The sequence below is a fragment of the Apus apus genome, chromosome 4 (assembly GCF_020740795.1).
Source record: "Apus apus isolate bApuApu2 chromosome 4, bApuApu2.pri.cur, whole genome shotgun sequence".
Taxonomy (NCBI): domain Eukaryota; kingdom Metazoa; phylum Chordata; class Aves; order Apodiformes; family Apodidae; genus Apus; species Apus apus.
In genome coordinates this window covers 78,499,453-78,518,494 of record NC_067285.1, presented here as the reverse complement: position 1 = coordinate 78,518,494, position 19,042 = coordinate 78,499,453, and the positions used below count along the sequence as shown (strand labels likewise).

The 19,042-nt window shown below is 35.9% G+C and overlaps 1 protein-coding gene across 1 annotated transcript in view; it reads left to right on the top strand.

Annotated features, from left to right (window-relative positions):
• The first annotated feature begins 922 nt into the window (after positions 1-922).
• Positions 923-19,042, top strand: part of GPM6A (glycoprotein M6A) — a 117,975-nt gene continuing 99,855 nt past the window's right edge. Inside the window, exon 1 of the mRNA XM_051618990.1 lies at positions 923-1,520. Coding sequence (XP_051474950.1) covers positions 1,484-1,520 — 37 coding nt within the window. The 5' untranslated portion in view covers positions 923-1,483. The remainder of the gene's footprint in view (positions 1,521-19,042) is intronic.

The window sequence follows — 19,042 nt, the reverse complement described above, 5'->3', positions numbered from 1 at the left end:
TTCACTACTTTTAAAGTTATATATATAAGTTATCTTATATATATAAAAATCATTTTGGTATGAAACAGATTTGAACAGATTATACTTTTTTTGGTAACTCAGAAGGCAGCACTAGATCAATCTGTTTTGATAGCTTAAAGTAAATGGATGAGCTGTTTAGCATTTATATGTAAATAAGACTTCTCACCTATAGTAGTTTTTGGTTTGGGGTAAGTTTTAGTCACTTTTTTCCCAGGAGGATGGGAAGTGAAAACTGTAAAGAAAATTTCGATTTGTGTTCTACTTGCACTTTTAGTGCAATAATAAAAGTCTTAAAATGCTGTTACATATACTGTGTAGACTAAGACACAAAAATGCTAATTTATTGCTAGACTGCAGCTTCCAATTTGCATTCCAAATCAGCCTGCAGAGCTCCCCAAATGAGTAGGTGCCCTCACAGTGTGCCTATGCTCTTCCTGAGTAAATTAATAGTAGTGTGTTTGTACATGGGTCCTGACATACATAACCACATGTGGTTCTTCACCATTTTAAGAAGGTCCGTTTTTTAAAATAGGGATTTGAAGTGTACAGCTAATTTTGGCTATTAGGAATCAGAAAAAAGACATGATGCAAGTACTGTTTTAAATCTCTGAACGGCTCCTAAATTCCTGTTTACAGTGACACTGGCAAGGTGTAGGGTACATATAATTTGCAGAGATTCGTGTAGTGTATTAAATTGTGCTTCTATGTGTGTATAAACACACAGTTGCATACAAAATGTTAGTTCTAAAGATGTTTTCTAGAATATTATAAGGGTAAAAGTGCATATTTGTTAGCTCCAGATGATACATACATATGAAAAGGAGGGAAATGAAGAGTCATATTATTCTTAAATGTGCTGATACAAGAGGAGAGGGGGAGGGGGAGGCAGAGAGAGAGAGAGAGAGAGAGAGAGAGAGAAAGACAAGTAATACAGCATAAAGAACCCACAGGCATCTGGGCTTTCCCACTTCAGTAGCAAATAGGGGGAATTATGGGTTGGTGGTCTGCTTCCCGTTAGGAGGACACCCCTCCATCTGTTTTCAGCACAGCCTGCTTCCAATTTAAAGCACAGATTTCAATACAAACTGCAATTTCTTTTCTCCATTTTATATGCAAAGTGAGGCTTATGAATCAGTGTTGTTGTCATAGGGGCTCAGACCAAATTTCCCCCCAAAATTCACAGGCTGTTTATTTGAATACCTGCTTACAGTGGTAGACAATGGGCAGCTTTGAGAAGAAAAATTGATAATCTTCACGGAAGAGTAATTTGAATGAAATTACTCTTGACAGCCTGTCTCCAAGCAAACAAGGAGAGTGAGGGAGCCTTAGCTAAGCTCTGAGGACTTGCCTAAGCCTCTGCTGTTGGAGCTTCCCAGGGAAAAAAAAATCCACACTTTTTCCTACATCTGACTGAAGCTTTTGATTAATTCTCTGTAGCTGTTTCTAGTGAAGAAAGGTAGCCATGGAAGAGAATATGGAAGAGGGACAAACACAGAAAGGTATTGTGATAAAATTGCTTTGTCTTTGCAAGGAGATTATTATTTTGCAGTTCCTTGTTTGCTTTAGCAGCATGCTGTAAGGTTAGTGAATATTCTTATGTGGCAGATGGGGAAAGATTTTTTGTTTCGTATCATTTACTCCATTTGTCTCTCTGCAATAGCACCTACATTAATATAGTGATTTTCATCTGATATCTAGTACTAAAAGATTCTAAATAGGAAATTTTACATTTATACTAATGATATTGCAAGCATTTAATGCAGCCTGCTTCCCAGAGCAGTTTTTGTTAACCTTCATTTATTTCACTTTTTCACGCTTGTCTAGCTGGGTCAAGGGAGCCTAGTGTGAACTATGAGAGAGCTACTCACATAATATTTGGAGCTAGTTGCAGTTGGATGTATAACAATGTAACCAGTACTTACACCTTGAACAAAAGTCCAAACCAAACAAAAACATGGGGTATATTTTGTATACTTTTAGGCAGCATTGCAATTTCCCTCTGCCTTTTTTCCACTTGTTTTGTGACATATAGTTCTAATATTTGCATTCTACAGAATTGCATTTTGCTGAAATTCATTTTGCGTGTTGCAGCTGAAATTGCTTTTGCAAGACACACAGCATGTTCAGAGCATTTCTGTTCCACTGTTTTGGTCAAGCTGAAAATAACTGAACATGATAGGATGTGTTAACATTTAAAGCTGCAATTTAAAATTATGGCAAACTGTTTATTAATTTGTGAATCTCTGAGAAATAGTGGGTTTAGCCTTTTCACTTAAGTGTTTTCTTTACAAGCAACATTATGGTAGTGAAATGAACCAAGGTTTTTTTCATTTTACTTTACTGCAAACACAAAGGGTAATCCTAGGGAATATTTGTCACATTAGATGATGTATACTTTTAATTTTGTATTTATTCTAAATTTGCTTCCATTTTTAAGGAAGATTATAATATAAATTTTCTGCAAAGGTATATTTTTCTGTGATGATGCCACATTCTGTTTTTCATCTCCCTGATCAGTCTGCTTTCTACACGTAAATGTCATACTTTCTTATGATAGGTGACCCATTTAGACAGAATGCAGCTCTGAATTGTTTATGGTCTTGGCTTGATCTAGATGCACAGTAGATAATCGTGAGAGGACTAATGGAGGATATGTGTACCCCCTCTGTGTGTATACATACTTACATTTATAGATAAAGATATTAGTGATTTCAGCAGTTTCTTCAGTTGAATGTTATTATTTGCAAATGGCAGAAATAATGGAAAAGTATAAGACAGTTCAGTTTTGTGAGGGTTTTTTTTTTTGTTTATTTGATTGCTTTTTTTTGAAAGTAAAATAAATACTTTTATTGTACGGTTCATTTTTTTAGTGTGCTTTACATTTAGAAATCGAAGACATTTTTTTTTTAGCCTGAAATACATTTTTTTCCACCTTCAAACAATTGAATTTAACTGTTTGACCACTGGATCAAAATACTTCATTGTTAATGTACAATATTGCCTGAAGAAACAGTGTGAAATTCAAAAACCTTAAATTCTTATTAAAGAGAAAAAAATATCAGAGAAAAAGTGAATACTTTTATGTATTAAAATAACACGTTGTTATTGATAAACTCTGTCCTCATTGTTCACATTATAAGCAGTTGAACGACCAATAGCCACTCAAAATGGGGTGATTAATAGTGTGGTTACGACAGCTAACACTACTTACCCCCATCCCCTATTTAGAATGCCATGTGTTCAGCCTCTTTTTTTTCTTTAGTGGTACCCAGCTGTCATCACAGACAGTGACAGGAGAATGTTATCGCCTCACGAATTGTATGTAATTTTTCCTTATTGGTGTGGAAGGGGATGCTGCGTAGTTGCCATGACCATACCTGCAAACCTGTCATGTCAGCCTGTCGTATCCCACTTCAGGTTATCACAACTTTAGAGTTTGAAGAAAATTCACCATTCAGGTGGAAAATGAAAAAAATATTTTCATTTTTGAATTTTTGGAGGTGCTTCAGTGCAGATGTTGGAATTATATTGAAGAATAGGGATTATTATGAAATCATGGATCTCTTTAAGGTTTGCACTGTGCACTTGAAAATTATTGACTGATATTAATATGACTTGATACTTCTTTCACAGTTCCTGGTTCGTTTGGGTTTTTTGCTTTCATTTAGCGTGGTCTATCTATTATGTGTTTAAGTGATATCCATAGTATAATTCCAGGTCATCTGGACTAGTTTTTCTAACTGAAGTGTCCCAGAAAATTTAATTGTAATTCATATGTTCTAATTTTTATCCTCCTGTTTCTTTCTTTCTTTCTTTCTCCTCTGCTTTCTACAAAATCAATGGGAGTATAAATTGTCACTGCTTATCAGCTCCTGTCCTCTTCACAGCAGATGCTTTGTACCTCCTACTGAACAGCATTACGTATTGCTAGGAGCCATGATGGAAGTGAATAGTTTCATATTGATGCATTTCATAAATATGATAAAGATAGCTCTAATAAAAGGCAATAAAATATTCATAAGTGTAAACATAATTCTTACCATAGTGGTTCAAAATAATGACCTTTTGCCTTACACAATCTCTGTGCATTCTGGCGTTAACATTTGTTATTTGTCTTTGGCTTTATTTTGGGGAATTGTCGGCAGGGGAATATATTATATCTTTTTTTCTGAAAATAGTGTATTACTAGAAACTGTATAGTTCAAAGTAAAGATTGAAAAACAGGTATGGACATCTTCTTCATGCCCCCAATATTTTCTTTCTATTGGCCTCTGAAAGGATGGTTTCTTCTGGACATCAGTACTCTTAATATGGTAAATAGAGGTAATGCTGCTGTCCATCAGTTTTCATACATAATGCTGTAAAAATTGAAAGCAAGAATAGCTTGTATTAATTAATTTTCTATTTTAAAGTATTAGAAAACTTGGTTATGCAAGCCTTCCCCGCCCCTGCCCCTTCATCCCCCCACTCTCTTTTTTCCTTGATGACACATTTCCTTCACTTGCAAGCCAGTACAGGCTGGGGATGATAGTCTCAAAAGTATTTGCTACACAGCTGTCTGTAGCTGTCCAAGAAGTGAAAGTGTGTGGAAATCTGGCTGAAGTGTAAGTTATATGTGAATACTAAAACATATTCTAACAAAGTGTAAAGTCGTAACATCTCAGAAGGATCAACTTGTTCAAAATTTCCATAATACTGACATTATGCTACATGCCTACAACTCCAACATGTTAAGAGCTGTGATTGCAAATTTGCTGTCTGGAAAACCCAGGATAACTAAAGCTGGTAGTTTATTTGATTGGTTTATTTCTCAAAAGCAATCAGCTCCACTTAGAAGCAGAAGGTTCACTGATGTCTTTAGGGATGCATGCTAATTTTGAAAAACTTATGCATAAATTTGCATGTGTCAGTGGTAGGTCTCAGCTGCCAGTGTTTGAAAGACAATGACGTCGAACTGTTAGCTTTGCTATGTGTAAAAATTGATTGGTCCAGCTCCTGAAGAATAAGTCTTTCCTCCATGAAAGCACTGATATTGCAATGATATCCCCAACCCCTGTCTTTTTTTCCCAGAGGAAAGCTGTTCAGAGGGCAGGCACTGTAATTTGTTGCATTGTGTGGGACTTGGCACAATGGAGTTAAGGATCATTCTTGCCACATATCTAGTTAAGAAAAAGAAACAGTGTAGCATGAAAAGGTGTAGTTATTTGTGTTAAATTGAAGATAAATGTGCCTTTTTTAGTGGTTTGTCCATAACTTCATTTTGTAGTTTGAAACCCTTTATAAAATAAGCTCTTAGGAATGGATGGAGCATTTGTATTTGTACATCAGTAAACATAAGGAAGAGCTAATTTTACTTAAGCTCTATTTGCTGTAGTATACCTAGCTACCATAAATACAGTTCCACTGGTAGGATAGCAAAAAGTATGTATCATATTATTGAGACAAGAGATGGTTGAATACTAGAAAATAAATAAGGAGTTAGTGTTTGATATGCATTAGTGATTTAAGTGGTTCTGCAGCCTATTATCAATGTTTTTTTGCTTGTTCCACAGCATGACAGTAAAAGAGAGCTTTAGGATGAGTTTTAGAGGAAAGTCAAAAAGATTCTAGAATGCTATCAGTAATAGGTATACACAGACTCTGCTTCTTCAACCATGAGAAGCTGAATTTCTTTCTTTGACTTCAGTACTTTTTGGAAAATGGGAGACTCTGAGTTAGTAGGATACTATAAACTAGATGAACATGATTATTTTTATTTCATATTAGGAAATAAGCCAACAGCTGAGTAGCCAAAACACTGCTTGCAAAAGAGAACAGTTGTCCAAGTTCTCATTTGACTATTCTTAGGAAGTTATTTAAAATAAAAATGAGCAAATCTCAGTATTTTGCACTTTGATTTTGTTGGGTGATTATACTTGTAGATAAAGCCATGTAATGTATATGCCACTGTAAGTGGGAGCCATGCTTGTGTCGTCAGTTAGATCCTTTTAATATTGTTAATGCTCGATCTAATCTTATAGGACCCCTGAAGTACAACCAGTTTTGTGAGTAATTTGAAAACAGTTTTTTAATTTGGCCTTACATGTAGGAAGTAGCAGACATTTACTGACTGACACTCTTTATACAAAACCTGCATTAGCAGTGCTTAATTCTTAAAGAAAACATGATGGACAGAGGTCAATCTTTATTTCTTTGGGAATATATTTTCAGTTGTACTCTTAGATTCCAAGCTTCTGTTCAGACTGGATTTTCAGAATTTCTTTCAGAGTAGAATGATCTTAACTTTGATCACATTTATTGCTGCCTCTTCTTAAAAGTGTGTGTGTGTGTGTAGTAAGAGTGCCAGATGAAATATTCAGTGGAGAATCCCAAAGTCACTAACAGAGTTAATATTTTTCCTTCTTAATCAATGTTAAATGTGGAAGAAAATTTTAGCATCTGACAAAGTATTTCACTGTATTTCCTGCTTAATACTCCTTAGTAGTTAATCAATAAGGTTTATTAAAGAGAAATACAAAAACATCTAATATGATTTTGAAGTTAGTTGTTCTAATATTGGAAGAGTTATTCTCCTTTATGTAGTAACTACAACCTACCTTACTTAATATTCGTACATTAGGAGCACTGAGTTCCAGAGCTGTAATTTGAATATATGTTATTATTCTATATATTAGGCTTTTATTGACAGATAATGATGTAAATAAATTTAGTCTTGATTCCTTATTTAATCTTCAACATTGAAATGTCTCTGTTAATAGTAGAAAACTTGGTATTTCTAACAGGCTTAAAATCAGACTACTGATAGGCATGAAAATCCAGCATTAATAGTACCTAATTATACTTTTATATAAATTCTTACAGGGCAATAAGTTTCCAACTGCCCTAAGGCAGTTGGAATCCACAATTCAATGTGTGAGAATTTGTCTTCATGGTGATTCATATCTGATAAGCACCTGAAACAGTTTTAGCAATGTGATTTTTAACCTATTTGAATTACCTTCCACTGCACTAAAATTCAAGATGGAAGAGTGGATGGAATGATGCTGGACATTTGCTTTCTTTATACAATAGTTTTGAACTGTTGATTCTCCCTATATAAATAGGTGAGAATATGCTTTTTCCTCCTAATAGTTTTATGTGGAAGATTAAGTAGAAAATCAGGAAAAAAAGTACACAATTTTGTGCTGTTCTGCTTCAGCTTGTCAATGATTTTATAAAAAAACCCTATGAACTACATACACCTGATGATCACTGAAAATCAGAATGTATTTGGTCTAGAGAAGGGTCAGCAAGATGATCAAAGGCCTGGAGCACCTCTGCTATGAAGACAGGCTGAGAGAGTTGGGGCTGTTCAACCTGGGGAAGAGAAGGCTCCAGGGACACCTTATAGCAGCCTTCCAGTACCTGAAGGGGCTTACAGGAAAGCTGGGGAGGGGCTTTTTATCAGAGAAGACAGTGGTAAGACAAGGGGTAATGGTTTTAAACTGAGAGAGGGGAGATTTAGGTTAGATATTAGGAAGAAGTTCTTCACTATAAGGGTGGTGAGGAACTGGAAGGGGTTGCCCAGGGAGGTTGTTGATGCCCCATCCCTGGAGGCTTTTAAGGCCAGGTTGGATGAGGTTTTGTGCAACCTGGTCTAGTGGTAAGGTTCCCTTCTCATGGCAGGGAGGTTGGAACTTGGTGATCTTTGAGGTCCCTTCCAACCTTAATGATTCTATGTAAAAGAGGCAAAGGTGAATATTTTTCTTATATCAAATAATTTGTCAGTTAATATTCTGATTGACAATCTGTTTCAGAAGAATTTACAGCCAATTCATACAACTAAAATGCAATTCCTGCTGATATGTTATCATGTGACTGATTTTTGAGACAGTGATGTGTGGTCACCAATCGTTTGATTAGAGGGGGTGGGAATTAGAAAGAGTTCAATTCCAGCATGTAAAGAATGAGAAATAAGTTTTGTCATTTTCTCAGCTGCAAGGAGATCAAACTCAGAGCATCAAAATTGTAAGGGTCAAAGGCAAGTGCCAAAGAGGGATTAGCTATCAGAACTGATTTTTTTGTACACGTACAGTCTAGGGCCTTATGAAGGAAGGACACTGACACAAAAATGTCTTAAATATTTTGTTAGCTTATCCATACAAACTCTCATAATACAGTACACTAGTTTCAAGAAGGCTAAATGTATCTATTTCCTCCGCCTAAAAAAAATTATCATCTTCTTACTAGTCATCATGTAGGACTTCAGTAGCCCTCCCAAAATTTGTCCTGCATCCATCTGGAACAATATTATTCCAAACAACAGTTGTTAAAATATCACCAAATACTACTAAGTGCAAGGATTACTTTTCTCTTTACTTTTATAACACTCCTGATATTTGCACTGGGACAGTTTCTGAGGAATTTTTATTAGGTTCACGTAGCAAAAGTTTTATTTTTTTTTCCCTGTACTGATAACAGTGGAAATGGACAGCTAATAAATATCACGATAAATTTAGTATCAATTTTAACCAAAAAATCTTGCTTTATTATAGTGGTGTGCATTTGCTGCAGTTCTGGTATAAAACCAGACTTCAGTTAAAGATACATGTGCTGCATTTTTGGTTTATGAGCTTTACAGCAAGATGCCACTGCCAGAGTTTAAATAAAGCTCAAGCAAAACACAGTATTTGCAGTAGTTTCCCATTTGTACACAAAGAGTGTGCTTTAGTTTGCTTATTAAAAAAAAAGAAAAAAAAAGGAGCTCTTTGTGCTAGCTATTCTGCTTTTCAATTTTCTGTGAAAACACTTTTTAGACACTGGAAGGCATGTGAATTTAAATTAAATTCTACAACATTTGTAAATTTCGTCTGAGAATGTTTAATATAAGGTGGCAAGTGCTGCATGTTTTATAATTAAGCCACAGGGGGTCACATCATACAGGACAACTTTATATAGGTAAAACTGAACATTCAGGAAGAATTTGAAGGAAGAGTTTATAGTAGCTTAGTGAAGTGATTAAGCAAGGATCACTGTGCATTAAGGCACAATGGGAAAAAAGTAGAAGTGGCAAGCAGGACCAAGGAGGTGATCATCCCCCTGTACTCAGCATTGGTGAGGCCCCACCTTGAATACTGTGTCCAGTTTTGGGCCCCTCAATACAGGACAGACACCAAGGTGCTGGAGCATATCCAAAGAAGGGCGACCAAGCTGGTAAAGGGCCTTGAGAACAAGTCTTGTGAAGAGGGGCTGAGGGAACTGGGGCTGTTTTGTCTGAAGAAAACTAGGCTGAGGGGAGACCTTATTGCCCTCTACAAATAAAGAGGTAGGAGCTAAACTCTCCTCACAAGCAATAGATAGGTGGTACAACAAGAGGAAATGGCCTCAAGCTGTGCCAAGGGAGGTTTAGACTAGATATTAGGAATAACTTTTTCACTAAAAGGGTTGTTAGACATTGGAGCAGGCTGGCCAGGGAGGTGGTTGAGTCACCTAGATGTGGCGCATGGGAATATGGCTTTAATGCTGGACTTGGTAAAGTACAGTTAATGGTTGGACTTGATGATCTTTAAGGTCTTTTCCAACCTAAGTGATTCTATGATTCTATGATTGTGCTGCTAGAGGTGGGAGAGAGACAATATGAGGAGAAGAAAAAAGGAGTAAACAATATGACTTCAAAGACCTTCAGAGAGATTTGGAAGTTTGAAATTGATATGGAAATAGAGGAAGATAATATTAGAGTTAAAAGAATGAAATATGCTAATATTTGGTCTTTCAGAAAAGACCTATAGAGGGCCTTGATGGAAATGTTAGGATTTTATTTTTATAAAGGAAATCAGCATTTTAAGGTAGAGTGTTTTTAAATATCTTCCAAATCTTTCCATTTTAGTCTCTCAATTAAAAAAAAAAGTAATTAAAATCTGTTATGGTGTTGATATAATGACATAAAGTTCTATAGTTTTAAAATTAAAAATAACCCAACCAGGCTACAAATAATCTGAACAGAGGAGTGCTAGATTTGTATTTTCAGCTTAATGTTGGTAAATAAAACACAAGTTTTACATAAAAATTTGTTAGAAGCATAAATTCAGATTATCTTTTTTAAATCATGAACATGTAATTTAAAACATTCTTTTCCCCAAGTAAACCAGTAGCCATGCTATGTTCATGGTTCCTATGGTAGTATTGTAATATGTCTATAGTAATACTGTCATTGTGAGCAGTTTCAAACTATTTTGATCTTGAGATTCTGGTGTCAGGGGTTTGATTGGTATCTGAAGGGGTAGATGAAGAAACCTATCCAAGCCAGGTACTTGTCCCTGTCCCTGGATGGCACAGAGCTCTGATCCTCACCTCTCCAGAAGAAAGCAAATATATCCTGCTGTGTTGTTCTTCCATATGTCAAATTGTTTGCTCTCCATCTCTTTTACCCTTCTATTACTCATCCCACTTCTAAAAACCCTCCACCTTAAAAAGATCCGATATAGTGCAAATTACTAATAGTGCCTTGAATTCTTTGATGCTTCTTAATATTTACAGGCGAGAATCTGCATGCAGAGGTAGATGCTCTAGCAATTTTCTCTAGTATGACAAGGAGATCTGGAGTGTGGTGGGCAAGACATTGTGCAGGCTGCTGAGGGTTAATTCTCCAAGTCTACACTATAGGTGGAAGGCTGTGGAAAAGTTAGCACTGTTGCTAGTTCTATTGCTCCTGTTCTATCAGTAAATAAATCCTAAGTCTTAAGACTGTTCTTTAACATTTCACATTATTAAACATTTGCTGGTGCGGGTGTTGTTTTTTGTTTGTTTTTTGTTTGTTTGTTTGTGGTTTTTTTTGTTTGGTTTGGTTTTTTTCTGATATATTTTGGATATTATGGTGGTATATAAAGACCCAAAGAAACTTGCAGACAGTCTCTTAATTTATAGAAGCATACTACAGAGATTAGTAAGGCTCCCATAATTTAGGTTTTACCTGGTCATCTCTTTGGTCTTTTGGGAAAATTCAAGTAATAAATTTTGACCCATAAAGACTAAATGGGGTGAGATTGTCATGTGGAAATTTATGGAACACGTTGAATTTCATGGCATTCTAGGCATACTGCCAAAGATATCTGTACATAACCGGTAGAGCCCTCTCTGAATAATTTGCATATGTTGTGGTTTGTGATAAACCTTGGGTAATACTACCAGGAACTGTGTATTCAGAGGTGTTATTGGATGAGAAGAATTCAATACACAGTCCAAGTAATATAAAATAGAGCTACTCTTTCTCACAAAGTAGAGGAGAATTAACATTTACTTAGAGAGGTAGAAGGACATTTTTGCCAGAGGGAGGCATACTCTTAATCTTATTTGAGAGAGCATTTGTGGGTTACCAAACTAACTCTAAAGTCATTCAGTGGAGGATTTCATTGCCTGTTAGTGAATGGCAATAAACAAATTAAAGGTAATTTAACCTTTCCAGTAAATTAATCCTTGCCTTGTACCAGTTAAATACCATACTGCATGCTCATGTCATATGCACAAAGTAATTTAGATGCAGCAACTTCTTGCGCTTTACTGGCCTGCTTGTTCTGTGACCTCTGGAATGAAAACTGTATTTCCAACTGCATTTTTATGCATGGTTTATTTACTATGTTTGTGGTGCATCTTGGAGGCTGGATCTGGTCTCTGGGACATTTACATTTGATAAGCTTCCTTTTCAGTGGAGGAAGCCAGCCTCAATTGAGCAGAAGGTGCTGCTGTCACTCAGAGCAGACAAATGCTTCTATGCTGTACCTGAGTGCAATATTAACCAGGTCAGGTGGCAGCAGTAAGAAGAAACGGGATGCAGTAGCAGCTACTGAGCTCAGTAAGCCCAAATTCATCCTCTCTGGCTGTTGGATTAGTCCATTGTGAAAAAACTTAATTGAGCAGATGTCCATGAATAGATTCTTAATTTTACTAACAATGATAACGGTAGAATCAATAACATTTTGAGTTCTGTGTGTGGCATAAAAGAACTAATAAACTTTTTTAAAAAAAGTTAATGGTTTTCATAAAGATTGTATACCAATAAAGAGTGTGTACTTAAACTTGTAGAGATAGTACGTTGCTAAGTCATTGTAAATAGTGACTCAGTTTGCATAACTGCAGATGAAAGTAAAAGTCTGAAATTGCCTTGAGGAAGGGGACCATTGACTACTGGTCACTGTGGCATTCATTAAATTATTGAATGTTATATTATTGATTTTTAAACTGAGTAGCTTTAGCATGAAATGCTTCTCACTTAACGTGCTTTGCCTTTGTTCATGACTTGTTGATAAAACAATCCTTAATAGAAAAAAGAACTTCTATTTCTAGCTGAATGACACAAATACAGTGTTTTACTTTCTCATGAGATAGTCTGAGTATGTTAGATATGTAAAATGCTTTTCCTATTTGTTGTGATGCTTCAATATAGCAGTATAATTGTCTTCACAGACTTTCTCAGCTTTCTAATTTCTTACTGAGAGGTTGACTGCTGTACACTTTTAATATAAACGTAACCATTCTTTCCCCCCCTCCTACCTCTCTAGTAGTAGGTTGCAGTTGCTTTTAAACACCTGCAGATTATCTTTGTGGTTCTCATGCTATTCAGAAGCATCCTATTGCCATGTTACATATCTACACGGCTGAACTAGATCAAAACAAAACAGTATCTTGTTTTCCACATGTTCATAATTAGCTTGTGATCTATTCCTCTGAGGCAAAAATCTTTTTTTCTGTTTAGTCTTGACTGTGGTTGTTACATAATACTTTCCTTTTGCTGGAAAATTCATAGTCCTATTAGAGTATGAAGGACTACTTTCATTAACACTGTGCACCAATGTTGTAGAAGTTAGTAGGATTGACTTGTAATGAATAAATTGCCCTTAATTTTAGGGTGATACAGTGCTGCTAAAAGTATACATGTCAGTAACTTCAAAATCTGGAAAATCAATGACCAAGGCTCTGATCCTGTGAAGACTTATATGTACATAAGTATGTAATTCACTGTGAGTATTTCCTTTGGTTTTATACCAGTTACTCACATAAGCAAAAACGAAGCACATGCACAGTCTTTAAGATTAAGACCTAACAATGCCATGGCACAATTTACATGTAGCTGTCAGGTTTTTGGCAGGAAATCTGTGAGAGGATATGATGAAGCAATTTAATAGGGTCTAAGAGGAGACTGGAAACAAGGTTGAATGGTGTTAGTTTATCAGCTGGGATTTTTGTTTTATATGGTATTGCAGAAGATTAATATGCTTTGAGGTCTCCCCTGGCTGTTGGCAGGTTCCAAGAAACTATTATTCTTTTCTTCTTGGTTGTTTTATTTATTAAGGGTTTTTGTTTCTGGTTTTCCTTTGAATTATTAGAATTTGTATTAACTCTTGGGCCAGTTAAACTAGACTTTGTAGTGGTATTGAAATATTTTGCCAGTGTGTCTTATTCACATATACGAGCCAAGCTAGTCATCAAATTGGCTGTGCAGGTGGAATTTTCCCCGAGGCAGGCTACCATTGACCTTCTTTTTACCTTTTCTGTGCAACATGGTCATGGTCTGCTTTTTAAGATTATCTGGGAGTTTAATTTCATTAAATTCCTGCTGCTAATGCAAGGACTAACACTGGGGTTCTCTTGTCACAAACTATAGATAAGACTTCTGTCTTTTACTGCAGGTCTGAAGCAGCCTGTTGGTTAGTTGTTTTTGTTTCAGGGGGCAGAGTGGAGTAGATATTTGAGAAATCCTTCTGAACTGAGGTTCTATTACATGGCTTTCTGTCTTTGCAAGTTTCTGGACTCTGACCATGTCTAGTGTAAATGCAGAAAATGGGTGTTTGTTTCTGAGATTTTTTACATAGAAGCTGTGCTGTTTAAAATTGTAAAGGGGAAAAAATCAACTATGTGTAAAGTTTGCAGGAATATCTTCTATTTTTGTGGTACCTTTCTATCATACAGATAAAATTAATCAAAAATGGTTCTTATCATTGTGACTATCCAGAAGTTTACTAAAATATGTATCCTAGAACCACACCCACAGTATGTGGTGTAAAGGCCAGAAAATAAGAAGTAAATTTATTTCAGCTGTTCAGCTGCATATGGAGACTGCAATTTCTCAGAGATGTAATCTTTCAAAATTATTCTAGTTTTATGAACATTGTTCAGTAGTTAAAACACTGGAATAATTATAACCTAGTGGTGAGTAGGTCTTTTAGGTCAGCTGTGTTTACATTACCAGTCCAGACAAGATATATTTCTTCCCCATTCCCATCTGGTACAGCCATTAAATATTTAAGACAAAGGGGAACCTGTTATGGACATTTGGGGTCTCTTACTGGCTTTCTGGATGCTTACATATGGGGAACTTTTGCTGTTAATATTTTAATTTTGATCTGTTACACATGCCCATACCATCTGTATTGCCTGTGCTTCCAGTAGATATCTCCCCATTATTACCTGTCATATCCTCTTTTAGAAGATGAAAACATGTGCTTTATTATATGTTTCTTGACAGCTGTAACTTTAAAATCCAATTCAGGCACCTTTGCCTTTCTTGAAAGTGATTGGAATATGCAGATTTCAAGACTTTAAAGTACCTGTAGATAGCTGTGGGTGTCTTTTGTGAATATTCTACAGAACCAAAGAGCTGCTCCTTCCTGATAGAAGAGTCCACACCTGAGGAGTTACTTTCTACTGCACAGTTATTCCTACGTGTCTGTCTTGATTTATTTCCCATATAATTTTATTTTTATTATTATTGCTAATATAGTCAACTAGCTTTGATGTAGCTGCTGTAATTGCTAAATCTTGTGATATCCTCTGAATTCTCATTTTTCTCCTTTGTTTTTTCTTGCCCTCACAACTCCTGATCTTTGTTTTTGAGTGCATACAAACTGTACTTCAAGCTGGAAAGTGGGACTACTACTGGAGGTCAGAAAGTACTGCCACTCAGGAATCGCTGATCTGTAATCATTCCTCTAATCTAATATCCTGACAAGGCAATAGACTTCCACGTTGCTACAGACTGCATTTTTTTTATTTATTTATAAAAGGATAATTTTACTAGACTTTTTGTAGTCCTTCAGGGACAATGAATTACACAATGGCCCAGATGTAACAAGTAATATAAAAGCAGCAGTCATTAAACTAAATTGTTGCATTCATCCTTACTGTCCTTAATCTGTTATTTTTTTTTTTTTTTCCCACGCAACCTCAGTGAGATAAACTGTGTCGTTTAAAAGCTTCCCCACAGAAACGTGATGAGGGATAATTTGACTAGTGGTAGTAGCGTATAATAATACTGCAGAGTTTTTTCATGTAGGCATGGCTGTAAATTCTGTAATAAATTAAATTAGTAAGTATTAAAATATAGAATACTTGATTAGAATGAATGTAGTGAAACAAATTTGCTCTTTGCACGTGGTAAAGCATGTTAGAAACCTCCACAGCAATTTGTTCACTATTATCAGAATATGGGAAAGCTTTCTGTATTTTAATGTATTGATGTTGTATAAAAAGAGGGCAGCTATTTGTATTTTCTTTATGCAGTCCTTTTGACTGTTTGTTGTTGTGTTTTTTTTTTTCGTTGTCAATTATGATACATTTTATGAAATTGTTTGGTTTTCTTTGTTGAGAAAAACTGAGGGAATGCTAGCCGCTTTCTAAGTGTCTTTATGGTTGTTGGGATAGAATAGCAGTTGCTCTGTCAGAGTCACAGTGTTTATTTTAATCTGAATTAATTTTCTTGGTTGCTAGGCAATTCTTTTTCATAGTTTTAATGGAAATGACTAATTCAGGGTGCTCTCATTTCAGAATATACAATCATTTGCTTTAAAACTGAGACTAGATTTCGCTATGATAGAATGCCTGAAAAATACTCAAGTCAGTGTGCAATTTTATGACTGCAGCTAAGAAAATATCCACATTTCTGTTATCAAGTCCTACACTTCTTGTGAATTCCAACAAAGCCATTGTAAAGCTAAAGAATTTGACAGAGGCAGAATACAGCTTTTATGTATATGTGGAGGATAAATATCTGCTCTAATGTCTGACATTTTACAGGTTTTTACAGTGAGTTTATGGAGCCGGTTATGTAGTATGTATTTGGAGCTGGTACCTGTTGAGTCTTTTTGCATCCTCAGTTGCAATGCTTTAATATATGTTATGTTTCTCAGTTATTCAGCTTGTAGATATATTCAACAGGTATTGCTTATTAGCAGTGCAGGGAAGTTCAAGAATAGGTATGAATATTCAAAGTAGTATTAACCATATTATTAAAGAAAACATCCTAACCGTCTGTAGCTCTGGAGCTGTTTTTCACACTGGAAAAGTAGAAAGGGAAGTTTCTTTGAAATTCAAAATACTGCTTTTAGCCATTTTGACTGTATTCTTGTTTAAGGACAAATATAAAGGAAAAAACTGTAGATTAAATTTCATAGGTTCCTCAGTATCAGGATAGTGCAGAAACATAGGCCCTGTTTATTTTGTTGCTATCAGCTATGCTTTAATTTCTTTTGAGCTGTCAGCTGGTGAAATACTATCTTTTGGCTTGTTATCTCTTTTCCTCTCTTGTATTTCCATGCTGGTGAACTACACAACTGAGAAATGAATGCAAACCACTGTGTTTTTCAGTAGAAGGAGAAAAGCATCGTGTGGGCCAGAATGCCAGTGATGTCCCCTAGTAGGCTCTGTAGGTCCTGACACAGGTTCAAGGTTTATCAGCTCAGTTTCTTTAGCCCAGAGCATCATTCTGTCTGCTTGATTGCTCTTTATTTTCCTTCTCCCTAGTCTGTAGTAAACTTATCTTCCTGGTAGTGGCCACCCTTTTGGTACAGTTAGTGCACTGAGGACTACAGCTGATTTGGTTGATCTGGATAATTTATTGCCATCGAAGAGTTAAATGAGTCTAATTTTGTCCAATTTGAAGATGTAATATGCTATCAAGACAGAGCCAACTGGGAATGATAGATATTTTAATGATTTTGTACCAAGTACACAATCTTTGCAGTATCTTAATGTAACTATCTTCTGCCAAAATCTTGAAATTGCTGTTTTAAACATGTAATTACAGCTGATGTTGGTGTTATGCAAGCAACAATACTGTAATATTTTGGAAATTTCTAATATGATTTCAGAGAAAACAACTTCAAAAATCACAGAATTATAAGTATTTTAAAGAATTTTTCAATAGAATATAGGGAAAAAGTAGATTGTTCAGCTGTATTCCTCATAGGACAATCTGCTTTTGTTCAGTTTTTTGGTTATATATGAGCTAACAAGGTGGGCAGATAGCCAGAATATTTGCAACTATAATGATAATGTACAGTGAAAATAAGAAGTTGGATCATTTATATTCGACTTGGGAGACCTTCTTAATTTTTGAAAATGAGGGATGGAATATGCAAACAAAATTAATAAGATTATATTCATGTTAGTGAGCTCTCCCAGCTCATCTTAATGTTTTTTACCACTTAAAGCAGTACTGAGATAATAGTTTTCTGTTTGTGAAACTGAGTTATGAAACTCTTGCAACAGAAACATGACAATGTTAATATAGGTGAAAGCAAACCTGCAGGGAAGATGAAATAAATTTCTAAATGAACATATGCCATACCCCTGGCTGTGTGAGGCAGAACACTGGATAAACTGGTGGTAAAAACAACTGTTTTATTATAATAACTTTACTGAATACCAACAATTGCCTTTCAAGAAACAGGGTCAAAACAACAAAATAAAAATCCCATCAAAGACCTTCCCAAGGTAGTTCTAGTAGTGTGCAGCTTCTGTAGGTACAAATGTTGGACCTTTGTCCAATATATGAATTCTCAGTAAGACTACATGTTTTTAAAAAAAGGAAATGTGACATAGCAATAATTTTCATTGTTCTTGGTAATTCTGAGAAGTTGTTATGAAATACTGAAGTTATTAAAAGCTATATTATTGCTTTAAGAAGTAGGCTCTTCTTTCAACCAATAATTTGTAAGTTATAATTTTGAATATATGGTTTGGTGAAAATTATTAGGTTATTATTTAAGATTCTGGACTGAGATATGAAAGATTTGAAACTGATTATCCATACTGTTTACCTTTTTCAATTTGACCTACAGAAATTACTACAACATTGTTTGTGCACTTGAAAAATCTTACTGTAACTCACAGTGTCTTGATTTGCTGTGAAAAGCCATACATAAGCTTTCATTTTTTTCCAACCATTCTAAGACTTGTTTATTGCTTTAGTAGGTCATAGCTGTTAGACTTCTACAATGAGAATCTCATCTTACCTGAGCCCTCTAGATACTAAGAAAGATAAGTATTTCAGAGAAAACTTACTTATTTAGAATCATAGAATCGAAGAATGGTAGGTGTTGGAAGGGACCTCTGTAGATAATCTAGTCCACCCCCACTGCTAATGCAGGTTGTGCAGGATTGTGTCCAGGCAGATTTTCAGCTTCTCCAGAGGAGACTCCACAAGCTTTCCAGGCAGCCTTTCCAGTGCTCCCTCACTCTTAAAGTAAATAAGTTTTTCCTCATGTTCAGATGGAACTTCCTATGTTCCTGTTTGTGCCTGTTGCTCCTTGTCCTATCACAGGGCACCACTGAGAGGAGTCAGGCCTCATCCTCTTGACACCCACCCTTTAGATATTTATAAGCATTGATAAGATCCCCTCTCAGCCTTCTCTTCTCCACCATAAGTAGACCCAGCTCTCTCAGCCTTTCTTCTTAAGGGAGAGGCTCCAGTCCCCTAATCATCTTTATAGCCCACTGCTGGATTCCCTCCAGGATTTTGTTTGTCTTATACTGGGGAGCCCCAAAATGGACACAACACTCCAGAAATGGCCTCACTTGGGCAGACTAGACAGGGAGAATAACTTCCCTTGACCTCTTTGCCACACCCTTCTTGATGTACCCCACAATGCTATTGGCCTTCTTGGCCAAAAGGGCACATTGCTGGCTCATGATTAACTTGTCCACCAGGACACCAAGGTCCTTCTCTGGGGAGCTGCCTTCTGGCAGGCCAGCCCCTTACCTGTGCTGGTGC